General features: G+C 41.2%; 1 protein-coding gene across 1 annotated transcript in view; it reads right to left on the reverse strand.

Moving 5' to 3' along the window:
- Positions 1-25,365, reverse strand: part of MYO10 (myosin X) — a 183,565-nt gene that overhangs the window by 23,160 nt on the left and 135,040 nt on the right. The window contains exons 20-28 of the mRNA XM_021546725.3: positions 14,613-14,737; positions 14,365-14,479; positions 11,115-11,221; positions 9,960-10,169; positions 9,621-9,660; positions 8,287-9,189; positions 6,877-7,000; positions 5,364-5,607; positions 3,073-3,168 (exon numbers count right to left, since the gene is read on the reverse strand). Of these exons, the coding sequence (XP_021402400.1) occupies positions 3,073-3,168; positions 5,364-5,607; positions 6,877-7,000; positions 8,287-9,189; positions 9,621-9,660; positions 9,960-10,169; positions 11,115-11,221; positions 14,365-14,479; positions 14,613-14,737 (1,964 nt within the window). The remainder of the gene's footprint in view (positions 1-3,072; positions 3,169-5,363; positions 5,608-6,876; positions 7,001-8,286; positions 9,190-9,620; positions 9,661-9,959; positions 10,170-11,114; positions 11,222-14,364; positions 14,480-14,612; positions 14,738-25,365) is intronic.

Raw genomic sequence — 25,365 nt, forward strand, 5'->3', positions numbered from 1 at the left:
GAGGACAGAATCAGTGGTGTCCGCTCAGGTCAATCAAACTTGACCTTCAGAATGAAACTAATGAAAAACTGTGAGTTTCTGTTTGCAGGACATGCTCGTGGATCGTCCCCGTGACACGTACACCCCTGTTCCAGAGGGAGATGACGAACCACCAAGCCGCCAGACAAAACCCAAGAGTCCCACACCGGTGAGACCCAGACATGCACAGTGTCTTTGTGCAATTTTGCTGTTGGGGCTTGTGGCCGGAGAGCAAGCCGACCCAGGCCACTACCCTCATCAGCCATTCAGGTGGGTCATGCAACATCTTTCAAGCAACAAGGTGTTCAAAGAAATCACCACAGCGAACACCCCATCCTTCGTGTTCCACATAGCTGACCTGTTTCCAGGACAACCAAAACTACAGCCCATTAACCCACGTATCGTACTCATGTACATATCCTACTGGTGCCCAGCGTCCAACCCAGGGAAAAGGTACTGCGACTACCCAGGGTGGGGACATTGCGGATATTGGGGCTGCAAAATCATTGTTACAGATGCCAGACCATGGGGAGATGGGTGGCAACCGCAGGAGCCCGACAAATTTTTGCAGTTCACCTGGGTACCCATCGGCTGTGGAGACCACAATGCACAGCCTAGATACCGGGGATGCACAAGTTATAACATGACCATTTTACAGCCAGATCACCCTAGTTGGGCCACAGGCAGAATGTGGACAGTGGTCCTCAGAGGACCGAGAAGGTGGGTGAATGTATGAATTATCAGGCTCCAACCACCAGCACCTCGACCAGTAGGACCCAATAAAGTTATCAAGAATGTGCTAAAAGGGAAAAACACAACCCACCCCAAAACCTTGCCCTCAAAGGTCACCAATACCCCGACTGGCCATGTGGATGCCTTCCAGATAGGCCGCATAGCCGAGTCAGATCCAAACCCAATCTTTCGCATGCTAGAAGCTACCTTTCTAACCCTAAACGAATCCAAACCGAACCTAACTAATTCCTGTTGGCTTTGCTATGATGTTAAACCCCCTTTCTACGAAGGCATTGCTTTAGACACCCCCTTCAGTTACTCCACAGCCAGCGCCCCCCACCAGTGCAGGTGGGACACTCCCCGCAGAGGAATCACCCTGAGTCAAATCACAGGCCAGGGCAAATGTTTTGGCAATGCAGCTTTAGCAAAGCAGAAAAGCAACTTCTGCACTGCAGTTGTCAAGCCCAACAGAAAGATCAGTCAGTGGGTGGTCCCATCCGCATCTGGGTTGTGGGTTTGTCAGCGATCCGGAGTAAGCCCTTGTGTGTTCCTTGCCAAATTTAATGACTCTATCGACTTCTGTGTCCAAGTTCTGATTGTTCCTAGGGTCCTGTACCACTCAGATGAAGAAGTGTACCACCTTTTCGAAGAACCGGACAGACTCCACAAAAGAGAAATAATCACAGGTATAACTATCGCAATGCTGCTCGGCCTGGGAGCAGCTGGCACAGCCACGGGTGTCTCAACCCTCGCGACCCAACAACAAGGACTCGCTCAGCTGCAAATGACCATCAATGAACACCTGCAGAGGATCGAGAAATCCATCTCCTATCTAGAGAAATCAGTCTCTTTGCTTTCAGAAGTAGTCTTGCAGAATAGGCAAGGACTGGACCTCTTGTTCATGCAACAAGGAGGACTGTGTACAGCCTTGAAAGAGGAATGCTGCTTTTATGCAGACCACACGGGAGTCGTTAAAGACTCCATGGCAGAACTCCGAGATAGACTAGCTCAGAGAAAGAAAGACAGGGAAACCCAGCAGAGCTGGTTCGAATCCTGGTTCAATCAATCGCCTTGGCTCACCACTTTAATTTCCGCCCTGGTAGGTCCACTGGCAATACTGCTTTTAGCTGTTACCTTAGGACCATGCCTGCTGAATAAGCTAGTCTCGTTTGTTCAGGCCCGTCTAGAATGGGCGAACATTCTGTTTGTAGGCCAGCAACAAATGCTGTAAACCAAAAACTGTGAACACGGCCAGTCACAGAAGCCTTCAAAACTCGCCTTGCGAGAGTTACTCAGGTTTACCAAACCCCTTTTTCCTTACCAAGTTACAAGTTTGTACCTCACTCCAGTGCCTATATCTACGACTACCTCATTTTGTTTATGAAAAGGAGGGGGGAGATGTGGTAGATAGGGACAGGCGAATGGAAGATTTTGGGATGTGACGGAAAGCAAAAACCATTCTCCCTCACCCTGCAACATGTTATCTATTACCCCCAGAACATGTAACCACACCTAACCCAGTAGTTTTCCACTCCTTACTAACCCTAGAGACCCTACCAACTCCCCATGACGTAGCAAAGTCCCCCTAGGCTATATAACCCCATGAGATAATAAAGGCCATTTGACCATCCACCACATGGGTGTCAGCGCGTGTTGGTGGCCCGAGTGGCCTGTGCAAGACCAGGCTGCCATGCTGTTCCTTGCAACCAGGTCGCCTTGCCTTCCCCTGAAGGCAACACCCCACCCAACTGCCTCCTCCATGGTTAAATATAGATCCTTTAGCAACACGAGCAAGACCCTTTTCAAATATGCAGAAAGGGAAGCACTCTGTTACACACTCTTACACTAATATGCTTTTGCTCTAAACTGAAGCAACTGCATTACAACTTCTATCCGAAAAAATTTAGGTTCCACTTGAACAAACAGACCCCACCCCTAAGAACAAAATGCTTCATTTCAGGCAGACTACAGGTCTCAAATATTGATTTGATCAATGCAGCTAAACACAGCAGGGTAATCTGCAAGGAAAGCATCAGTGGCTAATGAATGTGTCTCTACAGACAAACTGTATTTCAGAAAGCTGCTAGTAACACATGGGTAGGCAAATTTTCATTGGCAATCTGAGTCTTCCCTGTAATTGTCTGCCACAAGGTTTTCTCCTCAGCAAGCCTTTCAAAAAGTGTGTTAAATGCAATGTGTTTAACACAGCCTGAATATTTTGTGACAGTGGTCAAACAAATTAGTGAAAGCCAAAGTCAGAATGGCATAGAGGTTAAAAATGAAAAGAAAAGAAAAAGAAAATAGGCCTGATAATTTTCCTACCTTGCATCCTCAGGAGATTCAGCAATTAAGTGGTAGGTCCTATCACTCATTATTAGATCAATACCATTTTCTTTGCCTGTATTATCAACAATCTCTCTGAAAAAAAGGAAAACACCAATATTGAGCATTACAGATTATTAACATTTTGAAAATTCTGTTCTTCTGAGAAGCTCACAAACTATTGATACTTAAAATAACAGCAGTCTTCATCAGGTTCATTTGTAAGACCCACAACGTGGTTTATCAGACCCAGTATTAGTTTGACAAACTACAGCTGTGTTTTCTGCCCACACAGTACAAATATTCAAACTACTATGAATGTCACTATACCAAAGTGACCATTCTGTTACCATTTTACCAAGACCTAAAGAAAAAGCAAAACATTATCAAACCAAGAGAGGCAAAGATAATTGAGTTAAATGGATATATTTCAGAACTGAATGCATAATCATGTGATTTCTGGAGTGCTAAAGGAAAGCTGTTGAAGATTGAAAACTGAAAGCAAACAAAACCTGGATCAGTGATTCTGTGTGGCTGTGAGTCAGCAAAAGGACAATTCCAAACATGACTTACAGAAAAAACTGAGCACTCATCTGTTCAAAAATTATGTATTTCTAAATTACATATTTCTAAATATTGATACAAAAACAACTGTGAAGATTTTAGCAATAACTGAAGTATGACATTAGAATTCCCTGCAGATTAAGAAATACACCTAATTTCATTTTTGCTGTTTTGCTGTATTTGCCTGAAGCTTACTATTTCCTTAACTGCCTATATTTCCCTATCAGCTATCCTATTCTCATAAATCTCAGTCCTATAAACAATACATGCAATCTCTGCAAATCAGACTCATGAGGACGATCTATCTGCTATCAGTACAAAAACCTGTAATTTTTTACTGTTTGATTCCTTCCCTCTCAGTAGCAGTGTCCAATGGAATACCTCCCTGTTCTGTGTTTTATGTGAATCAGCCTGAGATTTTTTAAACTGAACAGGGTCCCTAGTAGAGAGTGCTGAAATACGTGAGTTGCATTATAGGTTAGGAATGCACTCAGTAAAGATTAACACTATCTAGAAAAGCTATTGCTTATTTCTTTTGAAACACAGTTCTTTAATACATGTACCCTTTCTTTTTAGCTAATTTATAAACAAATAGTCATTGATTGAACCTAGCTCAAACTAGGTTCAGTAACCTTTGATAATTTTAAAGAACATCTATAGGGCACAGCCAATGAAGCAATGAGGTAACAACAACAACAAAGAATGACTGATTGAACATATTAGAAAAATATGCTAAATAAATGCTAATGGGATAGAGTTAAATCTAGTTTTAATATTTTAAAAAATGTAGGATCTTCAGCTTCTATTCAGAGATTTACTTGACTGCCAACAGCCCACTGGATTTCAGGAGCAAGTCAAAATTCTCACTGAAACTCTTTTCTGTCCTACTTGAAATCAGGCTCAAGCCAGGACTGCCAAAGAAAAGATTAATCAAATATTTAAATTTAGTTTAAGCTCTCTGTTAAAGTAACAAACAAATTGGATAGTTGATTACAAGGCACAGAGGGGAACTGAGTGTTACTAGCCATTTCTGTTTCTGTCTACTTTGGATGAAAGCTTAGGTAAACAGATAACTAATGTTAGCACACTAATTTTTTAAATTAGGTAGATAATCCTAAATTGTTTAGAAAGAGAAATACCATCCAGTAGAAAACTTTTTTTTTCTGTGTGCTTCAGGAAGCATAAAATTCTTAGGCTTAAGGTACTTCAGTTAACAAGGCATAAGTTATAAGATTTAGTAATCTTGTTTTTTTAATGAATATATGCATATTAAAGACTTTTCTAGACTACCACAATTATTTAAAGCATGAAAAAAATTTAAATAAATACAGAAGATTCAGCTTTGACCCATGCAAACTTCAATATACTCAGGGCTTATTAATTCCACCCTCTTCATTCTGGGTTTGCCTGCAGCTACAGACTTGGCAACATGCCCCAGATTGCCTTGGGAATCATTACAGACTAAGTAGGGCCTCTAGTCTGGGAGAAAGCATAGATGGGTTTGTTACAGCAGCATTTTTCTGAAGTATTTGGCACTGGCTTAGCTCTGGAGCACTCTCTAGACATAAGAGAGAGCCAACTAAGGACAACACTTGCTTTCACTCACTTCACCACACTCTTGCTTGCATTCACACAATTTGTAGTCAGGGCACTCAGTGTCTTCCCAGACTGAGCCCCAGGTACTACTTAGAAGGAACCATGGCTAACATAAAACTATGTAAACATACTTGGCAGTTCGGACATCCATGGCACCCTTTAGCTTTTCTTCACTGTCATTTTCAAAGTACATCAACCTGGACTGTCTGAGAACAAACCATCTTTTCTTCCAGTTCCTTCTGGAAAGTGTAGATGATCCACCCCCTTTTTTGTGAAGCCAACCCTGCTTAAGTGCTTCCTGCTTAGAACGAAACCACAGGAAGGTCTCATCTTTCAGGACACACCAGCGTCTCTTCCATGTGTTGATTAAGCCACCTGGCAAGAAAGAGAAATGTGGGTTTATATGCAGTTAAAACAAACAGCTGTATCATAAAACAGATGCTGTGAACATCAAAACTGCAGTTAAACTGAGTGTCTGCTGTAAGCCACAAACCCTCAATTTTGCATATTCTTATGGCCACCAATATTGTTGTCCATCTAAACACCTTTAAATTATAAATTGTAGTCGGTCTCTGTATTACAAAAAATATATGAAACATACATGAATTACATGTACATATACATACAATAAATTACTGAAAAGTCTTGCTGCACATGAGAATCTGATCTTTAAGACTGTTTTCAATGTATTTCAGTGATGATCTAAAAAAATTTAGTGTTAAGCTCTTTCCTCTCTTCAGGTTATTATGAGGTAACAATGTTTAACTCAAAACCACAAAACCTGGCAAAGCTATCTTTAGAGCAGGAAATACACCAGTGTGAGCTCAGTCATTCCAAAGTGTGGCCATGCAGTAGGCAATGCACCTTTTGCACTGGAGTTACAGCAAAATCATAAAAACCTTAACCAAACTGATCCTGTTTGATCTCAGTCTGAACTGATCCTGTCATCTCACAAAAACTGACTGCTAGCTATGTCAGAAAGTAAAAGCCATGCTACTTCCAACTGTATTATTTTTCACATGAACATTGTGGTGTGTATACTCATCAGTGTTCCCATTCCGAAACAAGGTATACTATAGTGATGAAATCATACAAGCATTCAGCTAGATTACGATTCACTATCAATCATCAGAAGATAAACCCAAGAATTTTAAGCAGAGAACTCCTGTGTAAATCCCTTCACAGTCTCTCACACCTCTTTGTTAAATGTAGCCTTCTTCATGTCTTCCAGATCCAAAGTGAAACTTGACTAAGGTCAATAAAATTGTTCTGCAATGCAGAATGCTGCCTATGTCATGAGGTTTTCACAGCAGGAATCAGCTTTCTTCAAAATTTGGTACAATTGGATTTGTGAGTTATTTTTCTCTATGTATACTGAATATTTCATTGTTTGCGAGTCAGCAAAGATGTAAGATGAAACAGAGGCAGCCCAAAATATTGATCTTTTTTTGCAGAGGGGAAAAACATTGCTAGATACAAGCCACTGCAAATAACTTGAGAACAGCTCAAATTAAATAAAGTCACTTTTCCATCACCCTTTGAAAAATGAGGAAATAGCTTAAATCTACAGAAATTGGGAGTGTAATACACAATAAATATTTCTGGTTATTTTATCTATTTAGCAAATTCTGATTCATCCAGTACCTTTCATGTACAGAAAACTGTGAAAGTAGGGCAGGCTGACACAGCTATAGACTGAATCCCTCCGGTAGGAAAGTTCATCATCTGTATCAAACCTGGAGTCAAAATCTTCTTCACTGTCTTCAAACTACACAAGAAAGGAAATAAAGGTCATAATTTCTCATGAAAGAGTTTAGATCAAGTTGGTTAGAAAAATCTAGCTATGTAGCTTATTATGTATTGGAAGGTTCCTGATTGGTTTTCACCCAGCTAACAAAGGAAGGAGTACACTGAAGTAAGTTTCAGCTTGAACTGTTTGATTACACAACAAATTTGTGTAAAAGCTTTGTAAATGCTCAGGAAAGTTATCCCTTTGCAAGAGTATGGTCAGGGTAAGCTGTCCTGTGCTACTTGCCCCATCACTGAAGTGCTATGGGAAGCAGATTAAAAATGTATTGAAAAGGAAATCTCGCATAAACTGTGCTACTAGCTTTCCCTCACCCCAGAGAGTCAGAATTTCTGTTTTGAATCTGACCAGAGTCATGCAGCAGGAAGGCATCCTCAACAGAGACAACAAAAGTGTTTTTTTCTCAGGCAAGAATTTGTCAGCTTATCCCAACACCCACAATGGCTCTTAGACTACTTATCACTGCCTCAAATGTAGTAGATATTGTATCATTAAAGTTTTCCTACTAAACAAGTCAGTGTTCCTGAAATGCTCTTTCACTTTCCCAACCAGACTGTCTCACAGAAACACTGGGTGAGTGGTAGAGGAAATCATATTCTTTCAAACTTATTTGCAGAAGGAAACCACACAGTATACTCAGTAAACAGCATCATATTCTTTCAAACTTATTTGCAGAAGGAAACCACACAGTATACTCAGTAAACAGCACTGAAAAAATTTCTCTGCAGAATGTGTGTCTGCCTCAGCAATTTAAACATTTTCAATTTCATGAACTTTACTCTCCAAACAATATCAAAATATACCTGGCAAGTCAGGAACTTCTGCAAGCATCTTATTCTTCAATACTCTTGCAACTTGCACACATAACTAAATTTAATTTTCCTGAAATTAATTCTCCAACATGCTACCTTGTACCCCAGTTCCAAACACATGCACAGAGAACTTCGCTGTGCACTGAGCTCCCCACCAAGTAACACAGAGAGCTGAATTAAAGCAGTTAAAACCATATCTGTGCAAAAGCTCAGGACTGCAAACAGCATCTGAGCAGCCTCTGACTCTAATGCACTCAACTCCAGTGGCATCTAAATGGCAATAGACCACTATTTCCACAGGTGCTCAGAGCAAATCAAGCTACACAATGTTTTCTAAGAACAGCTACAGTGAATCTACAGCTGCACAGTGGGAAAAAAAAAAACAACTCAGAAAGCACCAATCAATTATTAGATAATATAAACATTGCTACTTACAGAAGACTGAGCTCCCTCTGAGCTGAACTGGTATGCTCCAGAGCTATTGTACGTCCCCACAGAACACCGGTAGTCTGGTGACCACTGGCTACTGTGCGAGTTAGAGAAGGTCACACTGCTGCCAGAAGTGATAGCACCATCTTCGTAATCGTCCTGGTCGTAATCATAGTCTCCATCGGGAGAAATAAGCTCCACAGAATCTGGGGGTCTGCAGGATACATTTTCTGGCATGCAGTACATGGATTCGCCACTTGAAGAGTTGTGGAGACTCACTGTGTCATGGGCAGGAGGTATGACCATGGCGTCGCTGGCAGCAGGAATTGTTGGCACCATGGTATCATTCATGTAAGGATCCTCTTCTGAGGAATCATCACTTGTTCTGATGCCACTGGTCCTTTGATCAGAATGGCCATGCTCACTCAGGTTGGGTGAATCCTTAAATGCATCATCATCAGCTTCAAAGCCCTCATCTACCTCCTCCTCAGGATATGGCTGGCTGAAGTTAAAATTGGGCTTTTCACTGCAGGCATTTCCAGTCTCTTCAGCCAGCTCAGCAGGATATCCACTGCCCACAGAGAGAGACCTGTCAATGTTTCGGACACATTCATCAATCTCATCAAAGTTCAGAGATTCCAGGAATTCCTGGGCTGCTCGACATGCTTCATCCTCAAGCCGCTGGAGCTCCTCATCTCTACGCTGCTGCAGCCTCTGTAATGAAGCCTCTGTCAAGGACAGCTCCTGCTGCTTCTTCACACGCTGCAGGTCTTCGATTTCTTTTTCCAGACGCAGGATTTCTTCCACCTGCCTGCTTTCTTTCTGCTTCTCCACTTCCTGCTTCAGTTCTGCCTCCTTCTGAGCTTTCTGAATGGCAGCCAGTTCCTGCTTCTTTCTCTCTTCTTCAGCCTGCATAAAAATAAAATTAAACAAAATAAAATCAAGTTCGACCCCTAAATGCAAGCTTCTTTTTAAAAATTTATTTCTAAAGCTCTATGCTCCACCATGCTCATTCATTTAAAAGGAGCTCTATCTTCATATCAGCAAGAAATGACAAGGAAAGAAAAAGAAACAAACTAAAGCGTGATTACATTTGCTCAGAGATAGCTGAGCAGAGGAAGTCCAAGTATGTGCAGAAAATTCAGTCTTTGCCAGAAATTAAATGAAGCATTAGGTGAAAGAAATTTCCATGCAAACTATATTGACTTTCCTTTGGCTTTATCTGACAGCTCCTGTAATTAGTTTAGTTTTAATGCTACAGGTACCTTTTCTATTTTTAATTGCTGGGTTGAGATACTCAAATAAACAGGGTGGCTGAAAGCATTAAGAATGTAATTCACCTGCTGGGCAAGACGTTCTGCTTCTTGCCTTTGTCTTTCCCTAAAAGTGAGTGAAGAAAAAGTCAGTCAATCAAGTTCAACATAAGCTCATTGCATTCCTTTGCTATGGCAATAGCTCAGCTTACAGAGATCATCTGCCACCTGGAAAAGACAGCCAAAAATAAGATCAGAAGGAATATGTCTGTGACTACAAAACCACAATGATAGCTATATAGGTCTTTTAGCAAAAGTAGCAAAGGTTTTCACAATCACTTGCTCAAGAATAGACTGAAATAAAGGCTTTCAGACCAACACCTAATACGGCACAGGCAGGAGAGTGATGTGAGCCAGAGACTGCACCTTTCTTCCTCCTCTTTTCTTCTTTCCTCCTCTTGTCTCCGCTTCTCCTCCAGTCGCTCCCTGTAAAGACGCCGAGCAAGCTGGCCTCGCCGCTGCTTCTGAAGGACAGTGGCTGCTTTCTTCAGGCACAGGAACTTCTTCCTACCACTGAATGCCCTGTAGTTCTTCTGTATCACAACCACATAGTAGAGAACCTTTCTATACTGCTTTCTGTGGGGAGAAAAAAAAGCAAATTTGTAATGAAACAGTTGTGAGGGATCTTGCCACGGTGACCTGCAATAGTGAGCCCATGATAGTTCTAGCTCTGTGATAGCTCCCCCACTGTTCACATTCTTCTCCCTTTGAGAAGCAAGATTCTCTCATCTCTTGACAGCACCGAGTGTGTCTTCATTACAGAAATGCACGTCTTACATGTTCTTATGCCCCTGCCAAGGAGCTGCTAAAAAGACAGCTCTGTGTGTATGCACACAGGCAGAAAAAGAACATATACAGTCATCCCACATCTCTGAAAAGAAAGCCCATGCATAGCAGGATAGCTGGCATTAAAAAAGGGCTATTGTTTTTAAGTAACATACTGGTCAGAATATAAGAACAGGACTAATAAACACATGAAATTACCTTATTATGCAAACAAGCTTCCTTAAACTATCCTCAACTGACTTACAGAAAAAGCATAGAAATAAACAGATGCGATGAACAACTCCACTTAACACATAATGCACGAAGCCAGGTAATCAAGTCAAACATTAATCGTAACGTACACTCTTCATCTCCAAGAACCAAATGGATTAGTTTTATTTTCTTCTGTTTTCTTACCATGAAGAAGCAAAGATAAATCAGGATCTCAGCTGGTGACTTGGGGCAGCCCCACTAAGTGCCATCCAACTAGAGTTCCTACCATGGCATGACATGATACAATCAGATAGATACTGGCTGCTTTCCAAATTTCTGTATTGTCCTATTCATTACATTAAAACAATTCAAACTTTGCATTATTCAAGAGTATTTTCAGCTGCAATTTTCAAAAGCCACTTACAGAATTTGAATGCCTGGCCCCTACAAAAGTTGAGAACAGTGTCAGAAAGATTTAACTTCTTGACAACTCACCTATTTATTTCAAATCCTTACTATTAATATTCTCATGTAGTCACTTACCGGGCTGCATAACCTAAGATGTGTGCATGGATGATCATTGCTGCCTTGGTGACTTCCACTTCTCTCTGCTTCTCCAACTTGTGTTCTAACGACTCCCGGAGAAACACCTACATAAGAAAACTTCTGACTTAAGAAATTTTGGTGAGTGTCATATTTAAGGGAGAGCCAGATCAGTCTAAGCAGCAAGCCTCAGCTTTGAATTCAGAGAAAAATGTAATATTTTCTCAGAAGAAAAAAGAAAAAAAAAAGGAAGTCCTCTTAAAAGAAAGCATCTACAGACGATCCTGTAACTTTGGATTTCAATGGGAAGGGTCAGATTACTCTACTGTAGTTTTAATTAGTAGCAGGGTTTTTCCAAATGTAACATAATTACTGGCTTCATTAAACAGCCTTTCCCACCAGAGTAACACAAGCCAAAGAAGTTGCAGGGCTTAGCATGAACTTTCTAATCAGAGGGGCAGAAATACCACCCTGATAATTTACTTTTTTCACAGGCACATCAAGCCCCACAACCCCTTACAAGGCTTGCTGCTTCCAAAGACATTACTACAGAACTGCAGAAGTAGGCAGAAATGAGAGTGCCTTTGTGTTCATGTGGACTCGACTATGTTTTCCTGACATTACATGGAGAGAGCTGCAAGGGCCAGACACCCCAGCAGAGCCAGCCGCCCTCCCACAGACAGAATGCTTCCTAGGCTCTCTTCCAAGCACTAACCTGGACCATTCACCTGCACTGCCTAGTGCCTCTCAGAGGAGCTTTAACACATGGCATTGACACAAACTGAGCTAACACAGCCTGTTTCTCCTTAAATGAGTAAAACTGCTTCTCCAATCAAGCAGGGGCATGGGGGAGGCAGCTTCCCTCTTCCACCTGCCTTAACATCTGCTCTTTACCACACACTCACATAGTGGTGAGCTATCTGCTGTCAGCGCTTTTTCCAGCTCTTCTCAACTTTTATTTTTTAAAGGCCAGGTATGCTGGTATCAGCTATGGGTGACAACAGCCTGGCATGCTGCTGCCTCACACATGGGCAGCTGGAAATAGCCAGGTTCATGACCCTTTGATAATGCGGGATGAGAGCCAGGCTGCACAACACAGTGTGGGGATGAGGAAAGCTCATGGACAGGGTGGGCTCTGCTATGGGAGGAGGGCTGCAAAGACATCTAAAAGGAGGAATGCATCTTTGAAGTGGTGGGTGTTTACTCTTGATGTAAAAACACCCCTAAAAATCCAAGCAAAAAAATCTCATACTCCCCCACAACATCCCCCCCGCTCCCCCCCCAAAAAAAAAAAAACAACCTGAAACAACAAACCCAATGGACTTTTGGGGGTGTTCACATGAAAAATAAGCTGGTTTTCCCTCTGTGATTACATGAAAAAAAGCCCATCATCAAAGCCAAAGCAGCACTCTTGAGGAGATGCATAGTTGTGAGTTTTGAACAAAGCTAGGAAGGGACTTTCTAGCACAAGTTACCCAAGAAACAAGAACAGAAAAAGTTCCACAGAAAGTCTTGAAGTCCCAATGTCCCAGTGTCAGAGCTGCACTGGTCAGCTCTTTCTATATGAAGCTTTCCCTCATGGAAAAAGCCTTTTCTTTCACTCAATAGGCAATCTTTCTTTGCTCTACACACAGGCTTTCAAAAACACAACAAAACTCTTCAGAAAAGCATTTGGCTATTTCTGGAACAAAAATGGATGACAAGCAGATGTTAACCCCAGACTAATGCCTTTTCCTGACCAGGTGCATTGCAGCTTGAGATATAAAAGACAAGGAAAAAAAAAATCACACTGAAGCTAAATCATTGCAATGTCATTATTATCCCTCTAAAATAATATAGGGGCAGGACAGTGCCTCATCCCATGTTCAGTCTGAAAACAGTGTTCTTATGTGCTCTTCTCCTGTTTATGCAGTCTTAGAAATGGGCAGGCAGTTCCTGGGGGAGGATGAGCCCAGGCCACAGTAAGGGAAGTTACAACAGAGCTCTGGCTCCTGCCAAGGTCCTTATGAGCAGTTGATAAAAACCAATTTCTGATAAACATGTTTCCCTAAGATGTCAAAGCATTCTCCAGGGTCCATGCATAAATACTGTTAATATGCAACATCTGAAAGAGAATGGGATGCACAGCCTGGCTCTGCAGCCCAATGCTACCACTGTGCTATTTGAGAGCCATTGGCTACAAAAATGGGATGGAAGATTACATTAATTGCTATCAGAATATTTCAGACTCTTTCTTCTTTCTTACAGCAACTGTAAGATGATTAAAACAACTTTCTCAGTGCAAGTCTAAGAGTCCTTAAGCATACAATCTTAAGCATACAGAGGAAGAGAGGAAACCTTTCCAAACCATCCAACTGTGCAGAGAAGAGGGGGAAGAGCATTTCCTACAGAAATAAATCAGATTTTACAAAATATATTTGCTACCTTATGTCACTAAAAAGTGTTTTTTAAAAGTTTTTAATATTTAGATCTCAAATCCTGAAATAGGGAATATTCTCCTGAGTCTGCAATGCTTTAATATAATTTGCTGAAATCCAGGAGCACAAGTCAAGCTGTTGTCTACAATCCAAGTTGCAAAATGAGCATGTAAAAACACATGGATTGTTTTATTTCTCAAATTAAAATTTCATTGTTTAATTTATTCTAAAACAATTTAATTTCTTTTTCTTTAAAGAAAAATAAATGGGCAATGGTCAGGTTGTCTGGTAAAACATATCAAGGTCTAATGTACCTCTGGAAAAGACTCTCAGACTTGGATGGCAAACACACTTGGAGCTCAATTCTGCCATGTGAAGACTGCCTAAAGTTCTTCCCCCTGATTTCTGCCACTGAATTGGTATTGGTTAGGTCAGTTTACTAGTATGAATAGAGCTCCCTGCAGAATGAAAGTGTTTCTCCACATGTTCCATACTTCTAAAAATCAAAAATCCAAATTCCACATTTTAAGTTCTGATCCTCACCAGAGCTTGTGAGGTCATTTGTGAGCAGTGACAGAAAATTCAGGTGGACTCTTTCTCTGTGACTGGAATCACCAGTCAGTTTCTAAGTGCCTTAGACGGCAAATTCCTCAGCACAACCATCAATTATTGCTTTAAGAGTTTCAAGAGCACCAACAGGCATGCACAGCTTCTTTAAAGGCCAGAAGTAATTACCATTAGAACTACATCTCTGCAGCTGTGCAGTCTAAACCCTGTCCCCTTGGTTTTGTATATGCAGCAGCACCATAATATGCACAGTCAGCTTATTTTACCTTATTTTTTCCAAGCTGCCATTCAGTGCTTGTGTTGTCATACAGATGAAGTAGGACGGCACATTTCTCATTTAAATCTTCAGGGAGATTTAAGTTTCTCATGAGGACTTTATACCTGGCAACCAAAAAGTTTTTATTGCTTCATTTAAGTGATTAAGTTATATTTTTGCCATATGATTCTTTTTACTTTTATTCCTCAACATGGGAATATTGACTTACACTTGAAGTCCACATGTCAGTGTGTTTACCTTTTATAAAAGTCTTGAAAGGGCCTCCGGACCGGGAACCCAGCCCTCCGAATCCTGACTGTCTCCAACATCCCAGAATAGCGCAGCTGGTTAAGCACCACTGTCTGATCAAACTGGTCTGGCATCTGAAACAAGCAGGTTCAAAACAACAGTTTTAATAGCAATGGTTAAGAGATGTCAGGGGAAATAAAGAAGGGAAAATTGTATGAATCTGAAACTCACAAAGCCTAATAACTGGCTACATAATGTCTTTAAGGATATTAGCAGTCCTGAGCATATAAAAATATCTACATAATGGAAATCATGGGGTAATTACAGAATATAATTTCCATAGAAAGGGCATTTACAGCCATTTAATCTCATCAACTGTCTCTTTCCATTTCACGGGTATTTGTAGGCTATTGCTGTGCAGGCAGAAACAACAGAAAGAAGCATAGGCAGTTAACAGGTCAACAGCTATAAGCTTGATTATTTTGCTTATACAGCAATTTAAAGTCCCTGTAGAGGATTACAAATGTTGAAGATACACAAATACAAGCCATATGGATTTAATAAAAAACAAAATCAGAAGTACAGAAAATATTTAAATTTTGGTGTACTGACAATTATCTGCTATGGATAGGAAGGAAAGTTTGCCAGTGGTATCTCAAATATTAAATAAGCTGTATTTAAAAGAGTTTCTATTTATTGCTATTCTGAACAGTAGAAATACTCTCTTGTGTAAATGGGCGTCTGAACCCTGCTCATCTGAAGTAATTTTCCTTTGGTTTTCCTGCAGTTCTGTCAGCAGTTTTCCACTCAGAAGACAGAAAACCCTATATCCATTCAGTTATGCAATCCTGCGAATACTGGTCAGTATGGTTCTGCCACTGGGAGCCCCAGGAACACTCTCATCCCATCTGAGTCACCTGTGTTTTCACCATGGTTTGAGGTAACCCAGACAGAGCCCCGCAAAGCTGCTCAAGACAGTGCTAATTGCTGCCTGGCAAAACACAGGCAACCCCCATGTGGAAATGCCATCACAGTAAACACGCCATTTAATTCATCAGCACGAATTACCATCATCCACTTTAACCCATCAGCTGACCCTTCTCCACAGCCACTTGCAGAGCTGGAGCACAGTGTTCAGTATTTTGCAAATTCAGGAGGTGAGGTCTCACAGATACAGTCAATGGTTCACATAAAGATCTGAAGTTCTTCAGCTGACAAAAGTGACAGCAAGATTAAGCCCTGGGAAACCATCAACCAGAGGACTGTCTTGGTATTTATTAACTGGCTTTTATCATGCCTCTTGTTCAATTTAGCAAGCAAATTTTAATGTGACAAATAAATTCAACTTAAAAAAATAAATTACACTCTGAAATTTTAACTTTTTATGAAATGTACCTTCAGGAAAGCAGTCTCAAAAGTTCATTTTAACTATCCAGTATAACCTTTTCCATCAGTGCCTTTATTCATGAAACAAAATGCTGTGTGCTGGTGGCGACACCAGAGGGAGAAAAATTCTCAATGAAAGATGGGAACAAACCCATCTTCCTCAAAAATATGTTTCATCTGGATTTTGCCATGGTGAATAAAATCTCTGTATTTCAGTGAACATGCAGCATGAATGCTTCCAATGAGGGTATCGATACTGTCATGGCTGGTATTGCTAGCAGGGTCTCCTGTATGTGCCCACTGTACGGCATCCCAGTGTCAGGGAACGAGCCTGGCACAGCTGCCTTTTGCATGTCCATGCCTGCCTCTTGCTGTGCAGGTGGCTGATGATGCCAGATGGGAAAGGCAGGGAATGGGCACAGATGTACACCCAGAAATTGTAAGGAAAAGCTTTCACTTTTCACCTTGTGTAACTCAAGGCTGATGCTTCCACAAGCAGACTCAGCTCTTTTTTTTCCTTTAACATTAAAACTACTTCTAGTCCTTTTACCCTCTCTCCACCCCCCCCCCCCCCCCCCCAAACTTGCTGGCTCAAAAGGTGATATTTTTCTCAAGACTTGCAAACACAACAGTATTTTCGGTGTGCTGAGGTGGGGAGGAAGATGCATGGATGGGGGTGGGGATACACCACAGCCAGGCAAAATGCTGGAAATGCTGGTAACATAACAGATGTCTCTCACTAGGCAAGGGAGCAGCTCCTGCTTTGAGAGACAGATGGCTGATGTATCACCTAACCCTTTTATTGCCACCTCCAGGCACTTGACAAAAGTCAGACACCACACCTGGCTTGAAAGCTCATGTTACTGTTTTAAAAAATCTTCAGTCACAAAGGAAGAAGAAACATTTTGGTAACATTTTCCCTACAACTACACAAGTTTGAAAAAGCCCTGCTCTATCACCAGAAGGTGGAAATGTCGCACAGATACCTAACTTCAAAAACACCTGCAGTTTTTAAAAAAAGCATTAAACATTGCAAGAGATGTTAGCATACTATCAACACAGGGTAACATGGAGACTATTGCAACTTTAATCAACCACTTTAAATGCCTACTCCATCACTTTACATTACTCGCTATTTTTAATAACTCACAGACACATGAGACATTAAATTGAAGAGTCCAATCCTCCTGGCATATAATTGGAATTATACCTGCAACAAGTATGGCTGCTTTGAGAAAAAAGAGGGCTGGTGATAAGAGATATGCTGGACTTATCTCTTATGCTTTTCAATATGAAATACTAAAAAGATTCCCCACCCCCGTAGCAGGGGATAACCTTAAGCAAAACTTCTAGCAGAACTCTTCACAATTAAAGAAATCAATTGCATGTGCCTTTATTGAACTAGAGTGCAGGAACTGCACATATCCCACTGCTGTATTGCAGACACTTCTCAGACAGAGTGACAACCATCGCCATTTGAACACTGCTTGGTGCAGCAATGAGTTCAACTTGCAATAGTATCAAATCTCCATGCAAAGGGTTACCTGTGCAGCTGGTGATCACCTTTCCCTCTTTACTGGTGCTCCTTTGGACTTCTGTGGTAAGCAAGCTAACCTTCTGATTGATACCAAAGTAATACAGGACAGGACTCAGCTCTGGGGTCTGCTGAATTTCTACCAGTATTGCTGTTAAAGCTTGACTGGGCTCACAAATGAACACTAGAGAAGCAATTGTATTCTCTAGGAAAACTTCAGATAGACAACAGAACCATAACTGATTTTAAAACAGTACATATTTATAGTAAAAATTTGAAGTCATTCTTAAAACTAAGACTCCTGCAAAGTAAGATCAAATTTACAAAAGAGAAAGCAACAGAAAGTTTTCAAAATTGTCTCTGAGATGCAACCAACTAAATTTTCAATAGATATTTCACTTTTATAATGGAATGACAGTGCTGAACCACTCCAGAACACAAAAATCACTGGACAACAGCTAGAATCACATCAGTCAAGTCATGTTAAGGGACTAAGCAATATCAATGTGAAATTAATAACTACAAGCTAGGTCTGTTCCACATGATAAGGGTGTTGTTGGTTTTTTTTTGTTTTGTTTGTTTTGTTTTTTGTTTTTTTTTTTTTTTTTTTTGTGTTGCAGACATAACTTGTAATTTATTATTTCCTGTATCCAAAAGTCTCCACCGAATTTGCCCCAGACAGCACCAAAGCCAAGACTTTAGCATGACCTGGAGTCTCAACTGGTGAGACTGTGGTTCCTTAAGCTGGTAAATGCTTGCTCTGATCTACAGTGAGTCTCCCAAAGGGCAAAGCTTCTGCCTGAAATCACAATTAGAAGCAGCCATTAGGAACGACATTTAACATCTATGCATAATTTTAATAATAAAATAGTTCTTCAGATTACAGTTTGACTGAGCTTAATGAAAAAACTTTTCTTTTTCTTCCCCCTTCCTTGGATAGTACCTTCAGTGAAGACCCCAAGGTCTGAATAACACAGAGAACACAACATTTTTTCATTCTGTGCATCATTTGCACAGGAATCAATCATCTGCTGAAACACGGAGGATACCTGACTTCACACTGTAGAAATCCTTCCTCCCTGAACTTCTGGCTGCCTCACCAGAGTACAGGCACAATAATGACAAATTACAGCACCCTCACAGATTTTAGGTAGGCAGGAGGGAGTTAACAAAGAGACTGGCAAGAGGGATAGGGGTGAGAGGAGAGAACGAAAAAATCCCACTCCCTTTTTTCTGGATTTCTCTGTAAGAACTTAAACAGAACTATGTCAGCTTTGCTACTGCGTCTTTAAAATGTTGATTTTCCAGCTTAGAAAAATCTTCCATGGAAGATACATGCAGAGAAAGAAAAGATGAAACAAATAAGATGTAAAAAACTAATTTTCTAAATTTAAACATTAGTAACCTTTTTTTTTTTTTTTTTTTTCAATGTCTTACTTTCTTTAAATCTGCTCTTTCCCTCCTAAAATGAAATCCTGGCAGTTTTACTCTGGAGAAAACCCCAGAAATTAAGAAGAGGTCAGTCTTTCTCTGCTTTATAGCAGTTTTGGAACTAGTTTTCACATACAAATATGTATATTTTGTCAGAAATAGCAAGACTTACTAAGCTAGATGTTTCTGAAATGGTCGTCAGGGTCTCCTGATTTCAGTCAGCAGCTCCATGTGTCAAAACAAATGCCAAGCTTTCCTCACAGACAAATTTGAAAAATGTGACTAATTTAATTTCTAATATTTATAATCTAGCTGAACTGATATGAAGAATTCTGCATGCCTATGGCTTGCCTTTTTTAAACCAAATTACGTTCAGTGATTCTTATCCGAATGTACTGCTTGGCAGCCTTTACTGGTGTCAAAGATTGAAGCCAGTAATCTGAAAGAAATGAAAGGCAAATGCCCTCACCTGCAATAGGAAAATGCTCTAGGACACCAGGACAGGCAGGGATAAGGCCTGTCAAACCTGGAGACTGCAGCTGCACAGCTGTGTGTGTCATCCCCCTACCTCCAACAAATCATTTCACCCTCTGCTTTTCTGGCCATCATTTCTTCAGTCATTTACATCATCAGCTTTGATGAAAACCTCAGAATTTATGTGCTTTCAGCACATAAAGTAAGGAGCATTAAAACCTGTGCATGTCCTGCCCAAGGACCTGGAGCATCTGACCCCACTCACTTAAACGCCTATTTCCAAGGAAGAAACCCTCTGTTATAAATTGTGACACGGCAATTTGAAGTGTCTTAATCCAATAAAGCAATTTTATTTAAAATAGCAAGCGAGTAAGGCAGGCAAAGCACAGCGCTGGGCGGCCGGGGAGTCTCCTGCTCCACCAACGGCGCGCAAAAATGTTCTGTCCCAACCTTCCTTTTATCCCCCCCCTTCTCCTTGCAGGCGTGACTCTCCAGATGTAGTCTGAGTCTGGTCGTTGTGATAGCTTCTAAGTCTCTTCTTTTGAGATACAGCGAGCAGACCAGATACACACACCCAGGGCTCTAATCTCAACCTCCTTATCACCTTGTAAACAAATAAGCATTTCAAAGACACACTAGTACATTCTTATGCAAACCAAGGTAAGCGAGTATATCACAGTGAACAAATTATTTTCCACTTATCTTAATTCCCCCCTTTTTCTTGTTCATCTTTATTTTGTTCACTGAATCTTTGTAACTCTTGGTGACTTAGTATTAGGGTCTCATCTACATTGTGTATGGGTTCATATTTTGCCCTAATGAGCATTAAATGTGCTGCCTCTAATCGTCCCTTCACTATTTTTATTGCCTTATTGAAGATGCATGGCCCAAAGGTCAGTCCCAATATTATCAGTATCAGAGGTCCTGCAAGGGTGGATAACAAGGTAGTTAACCAAGGAGATTGATTGAACCATGATTCATATTAACTTTGCTGTGCCTCTCTTTCCCTCTTTCTCTGCTCTAATCTTCTCCTTAATTCTGCCATGGTGTCTGTAACAACTCCAGTATGATCAGTGTATGCACAGCATTCCTCCTTCAGGGCTACACACAATCCCCCTTGTTGTAATAATAGCAAGTCTAAACCCCTTCTGTTCTGCAACACCACCTCAGATAGGGACCTTAATGATTTTACCAATCCATCGATGGCCTGCTCAATTTTACTCAGATCTTCATCTACTGAAATTCTTAATGCTTTAAATTCCTTTTGTTGATTTACTAGGGATGCCACCCCAGTTCCAGCTCCTATTCCCCCGATGGTAAGGAGAGTTGCAATAGTTAAGGCAGTGAGGGGTTCCCTTTTCATTAGATGGTGTTCTGGCACAGTTTGTTGTTCATATATGTAGTCACTTGTATGGTAGGTAATTCTGGGCATAATCGTTACCTGGAGGCAGTAGTCTTGGCTTGGATTAAACAGTTTCAGTGAGATGCACGGTGTGACACCCAGAGTGTTACATACCCACTTAGTGTTAGCTGCTGGCAATAGCCAGTCAGCCGGTTTCTTTCCACCTGTTTCTATTACTCCACAAAGGTATTCTCTTTGTGTTGGGATTTTTCCTATGCATCTCCCTTTCCCTGTTACCTGAGCCAAGGTAAGCCCCGGTGTTGTCTCTTTACCCTTTTTCCACAAACACTGATTCGGATTAGTTCCATTCACTCTTCTGGGCTTTGCAGTGACCCCTATGGCTTCATAAAATGGGGGTCTTAAATTATAGCACAGCCAACAGTCTTCCGTCAGTCTTGGGTTGGTTCTATTTAGGACACCATAACTCGCTTTCATAACCTTCCAGAGTATATTACCCTCCTGGGTTTTTTCCTGTTTGTCTCCTGAAGTGTTTTCATTCTGAATTTTATTCTGGGTCTGATCCCTTTCTTTTGTTTGGTTGGCTAAAACAACCTCCTTTTCTAATAACACTGGGTTTGGCCCTACAGGTTCAGGATCAGGGGGCACAATTTCCTTCTTTATAAATATTAAGCTACCAAAATTGCCAAAATCAGCCGAATATAAACGAACGCCCCAAGTTTTTCCAATTAACCATATACTATCCTCTGGCCTTAATGCAGTAATTTTGTATATTCCTGCAAATATTTTCTGGGGGTTTATTACCTGTCCAGTAGCCGGGAGGAATACAACCATCTGGCTTCCAGACCACCTTAATGTATGGATCAGGAGTGGGGGGGTCCCATGTACCAGCTATTGTTTCACAACCCCAATATGCACAGTAATATTGTCCAGGACTATTGCAATATCCTTTACCAGGATTTGAAGCAGGACACATATAAAACGATGAAACCCAATGGGAACCCCAACGAGTACCTAAGGATGCCACAGGTAACTGGAAAATGGGAGCTCCAGCTGTAGTATTGCTCCTTATAACTCGTGAATCCTCCCATCTTCCTAAAGTCCACTTGAAAGGTTCATGAGTTGTTATTTCCGCAGTATTACAAGATATACAAAGGAAAATCACAAGCAGTAAGCAAATGGCATGTGGGGTCTGGTTTCTCACACTGCAACAATTATACCCTTGTGACTTCTTTCCCTCTATTAGCTGGTTATCACCAAAATACCCTTGAGCCCAAACACTATTTTTGCCTTTGTTACTCCCAGTCTCAGGGTAGTTCTGCAAAATATTGCTTGCGTATTCCATCCTGAGGGCTCCTTCCTCCACAGCTGTTTACTCCTCTGCCTCGCCTGTCGACTCGGGTGCTTCGAGCCACAGGGTGTACCATCTTCTCGGCAGCAAGAGTATTCTTCAGGAGGGGATTTATGCCCTCTGGTGCCTTGCCGCATGCAATAAGAACGCCAATTCTGATCTTTTACCTCTGGTGCGGTACAACTGACCCGTTTTAGGTCTTTCCTACAAAGGCCTTCTATGATCTCTGCCACAAATGGGCTCGGCTCGTTTGTATGGTAGCAGTAATAGTCTGGGTGAATGCCCTTTGAGAAAATTTCCCACCACTCTTTAGATTCCAATCGGATTTCCCCTCTAGTCACTTTACAGGTCAGTACCCAAGCTGTAATCTCTCTTTGTACGTTCCAACAGGAATTGCAAGTTCCTCGTGGAGGATACCCTCTGTTGCAATGTGACCACCACCGTTCCCCACACACCTTACAGATATAGCATACAAAAGGATAGCAATTACAATTTTGATTTTTACACTTTACTCTAACACTTGAATTACTAATTAGTCCACTATCTAAGTAATATAAGTCTGATGTGTATTCAATCTGATAAGAGTCCATTAGTTTCTCTGTAACTTCAATTTCAGGTTCCCGGGAGGACTGGTTACTTGCCACACAGTGTTGTTAACTGGTCCTTTTACTCGACTGGCATGTGTCCATCCTCTTTCTGCAGTCCGAATTGCAGTTTCTGTAGTGTGTAACACAAGATAAGGACCTTCCCATTGTGGGGTTAGTGTAGATTCTTTCCAGGATTTTATTAACACATAGTCTCCTGGGTATATTTTATGTATTTTTAAATCTAAAGGGGGTCTTTGCGTAATGATTCCTTTTTCCCAAAGTTCATTGCGGCGTTTCATTAAGGCAATAATATATGAGGTTATTTTATAGTCCTTCAACTGGGGGTGGTCTCGGGGTTCCTCCAAATCATATGGCATGTGTGGTCCCCTATCAGAATCTATTGTTTTTACTATCCCATATCTAGGGATTATTTCTTCTAATAATATTCTGACCACTGTCTGAGCAGTAGTCCGAGTAGTGGGGTAAGCTTCTACAAAATGGGTGAGATGATCTACTATTACTAACAAATATTTATATCTACCCACTTTAGGCAATTCAGTGAAGTCTATTAATATTTATATCTACCCACTTTAGGCAATTCAGTGAAGTCTATTTGTATTTTGGCAAAAGGCCTGTGAGCTAATTCCCTTCCTCCCATGGGCCTTTCCCTAAGATGTTTTCTGTTTACTTTTTGACAGATCAGACAATCTCCCACTACTCTTTTAGCCAAATCATAGATTCCAATACTCATATATTTAGTGGCAAATTGATCTACTAATGCCTGAGTTCCCTAATGAGTCTGGTCATGCAATCTTTGCAAAATTTCTGAGGCCTTGCTTTTAGGTAAAACAGTTCTCCCATCTGGGAGCTTCCATTGCCCTTCAGACCCCTCCTCAATTCCCATCTTTTGTAATTTTTCCTTTTCTTGAGTGGTAAAACTATATATTTGCCATTTTTCTTTGGGGGAGTCCACAGATACAGTGTCGCTCTGCCCCATGTCCCCCCGAGTTCGTAGGGCTGCTTTCTTGGCTTCTTGGTCAGCTAAATTATTTCCCCTGTTTCTAAAGTCCAATCCTCTCTGGTGTCCCCTTAAGTGGACCACAGCAATTTGAGCCGGGCCCCTTAAGGCATTTAAAACTTGGACAATTAGCTCTTGATGAATTAGATCTTTTCCCTGTGAGTTTATAAGTCCCCTCTCTTCCCAAATTTTCCAAATGTGTGCACTATCCCATATGCATATTTAGAGTCTGTGTATATTGTTCCAATTTTTCCTTTTAATAACCTTAAAGCCCTGAGTACTGCATATAATTCACAAGCTTGTGCAGACCAGGAGTTACTTAGTGGTCCGGATTCAATTATCTTTAAATCTTTTTATGGATTTGCAACTACTGGAAACCGGGCCAAAGTCCTCTTATTTATTTCTCTTAAATCGTGCACCAAACTGTAGGACCCATCTGACTTCTTTACAGGCAGGATGGGAGTATTGAAGGGAGACATACAGGTCTCTAAAAGCCCTTTTTCCAATAACCTATCTATTTCAGGTTTTAGTCTTAATTTTTCCCTCCCTATGGATAGGGTATTGTTTTATTCTTACGGGTTTGCCAGGATCACTCATTTCCACTGAGAAAGGCTTAATCTGCAATTTCCCCACCGTTTCTGGGGTATACCACACCTCAGGATTAATTTTCTTTTCATCCTCCACCCTTAAAGGGCAGAGCTTTATCTGTAATTCTTTATTTACAACTTCTAAATTAATACCCAATTCTATTATCAGATCTCTCCCTAATAAATTGTAATCTGCTTCAGGTACCAGTAGTAAAGAACCTATACCACATTTGGAATCAGTTTCTACCATCACATCCTTGATAACAGATACCTCAAAGGGCTCTCCTTTTGCCCCAATTACATGTACAGTGTCAGATGACTTTTTACATCCAAGCGGCAAGGCTTGCACCGTGGATCTTTCAGCCCCGGTATCCACTAAAAATTCCATCTCTTGTTGTTGGGGTCCCACTTTAAGCTTTACCAAGGGCTCCTTATGATGTTTCTTCCCCAACAAATAAAGCCCTTGACACCCCTAATCTTCCTTAAAGGCCTTCTCATCCGCTATCTGTTGTCTGCATCCCCTCTTCATATGTCCTTTCTTTCCACAGTAGAAGCAGACAATTTCACGACCTCTTCCTTTTCCTTCCCTAGAAATATAACTCTGCTCCCGATTCTCCCTTTGTTCTACATTCCTTGCATGGGAATTAGGGTTAGGCCCTTCCCGCACACTTCCATACAATAATGTATCATTTTAACTTTGTCTTTCCCTTTTCTAGATGGGAAAGCATCCCAATTAATTATCATCAAACCCAAGGGGCTTGGGAATCTGGGGAAGTTTAGCATGGGTCCCCTCTCCCATGGGACCAGAGGGCTTGCTTTTCCTCTGTCCCATCTTCCGGAGTGCACTCAATTTCTCACACACGTGCTCCCCTGGTTCGTGGCCCAGCCCCTTGCGGGGAATGGAAAACGCACTAATACAGAGTCCGCACTCACTTGGTCTCCACGAGACCTCTCACACACAGCACTCCGGGAAAACCACCCCAAACCGAGCGGGAAACCGGCCTATACTCACGCGTCCTGCGTCTTCGCTGGTT

The sequence above is a fragment of the Lonchura striata genome, chromosome 1 (genome assembly GCF_046129695.1).
Source record: "Lonchura striata isolate bLonStr1 chromosome 1, bLonStr1.mat, whole genome shotgun sequence".
NCBI lineage: Eukaryota > Metazoa > Chordata > Aves > Passeriformes > Estrildidae > Lonchura > Lonchura striata.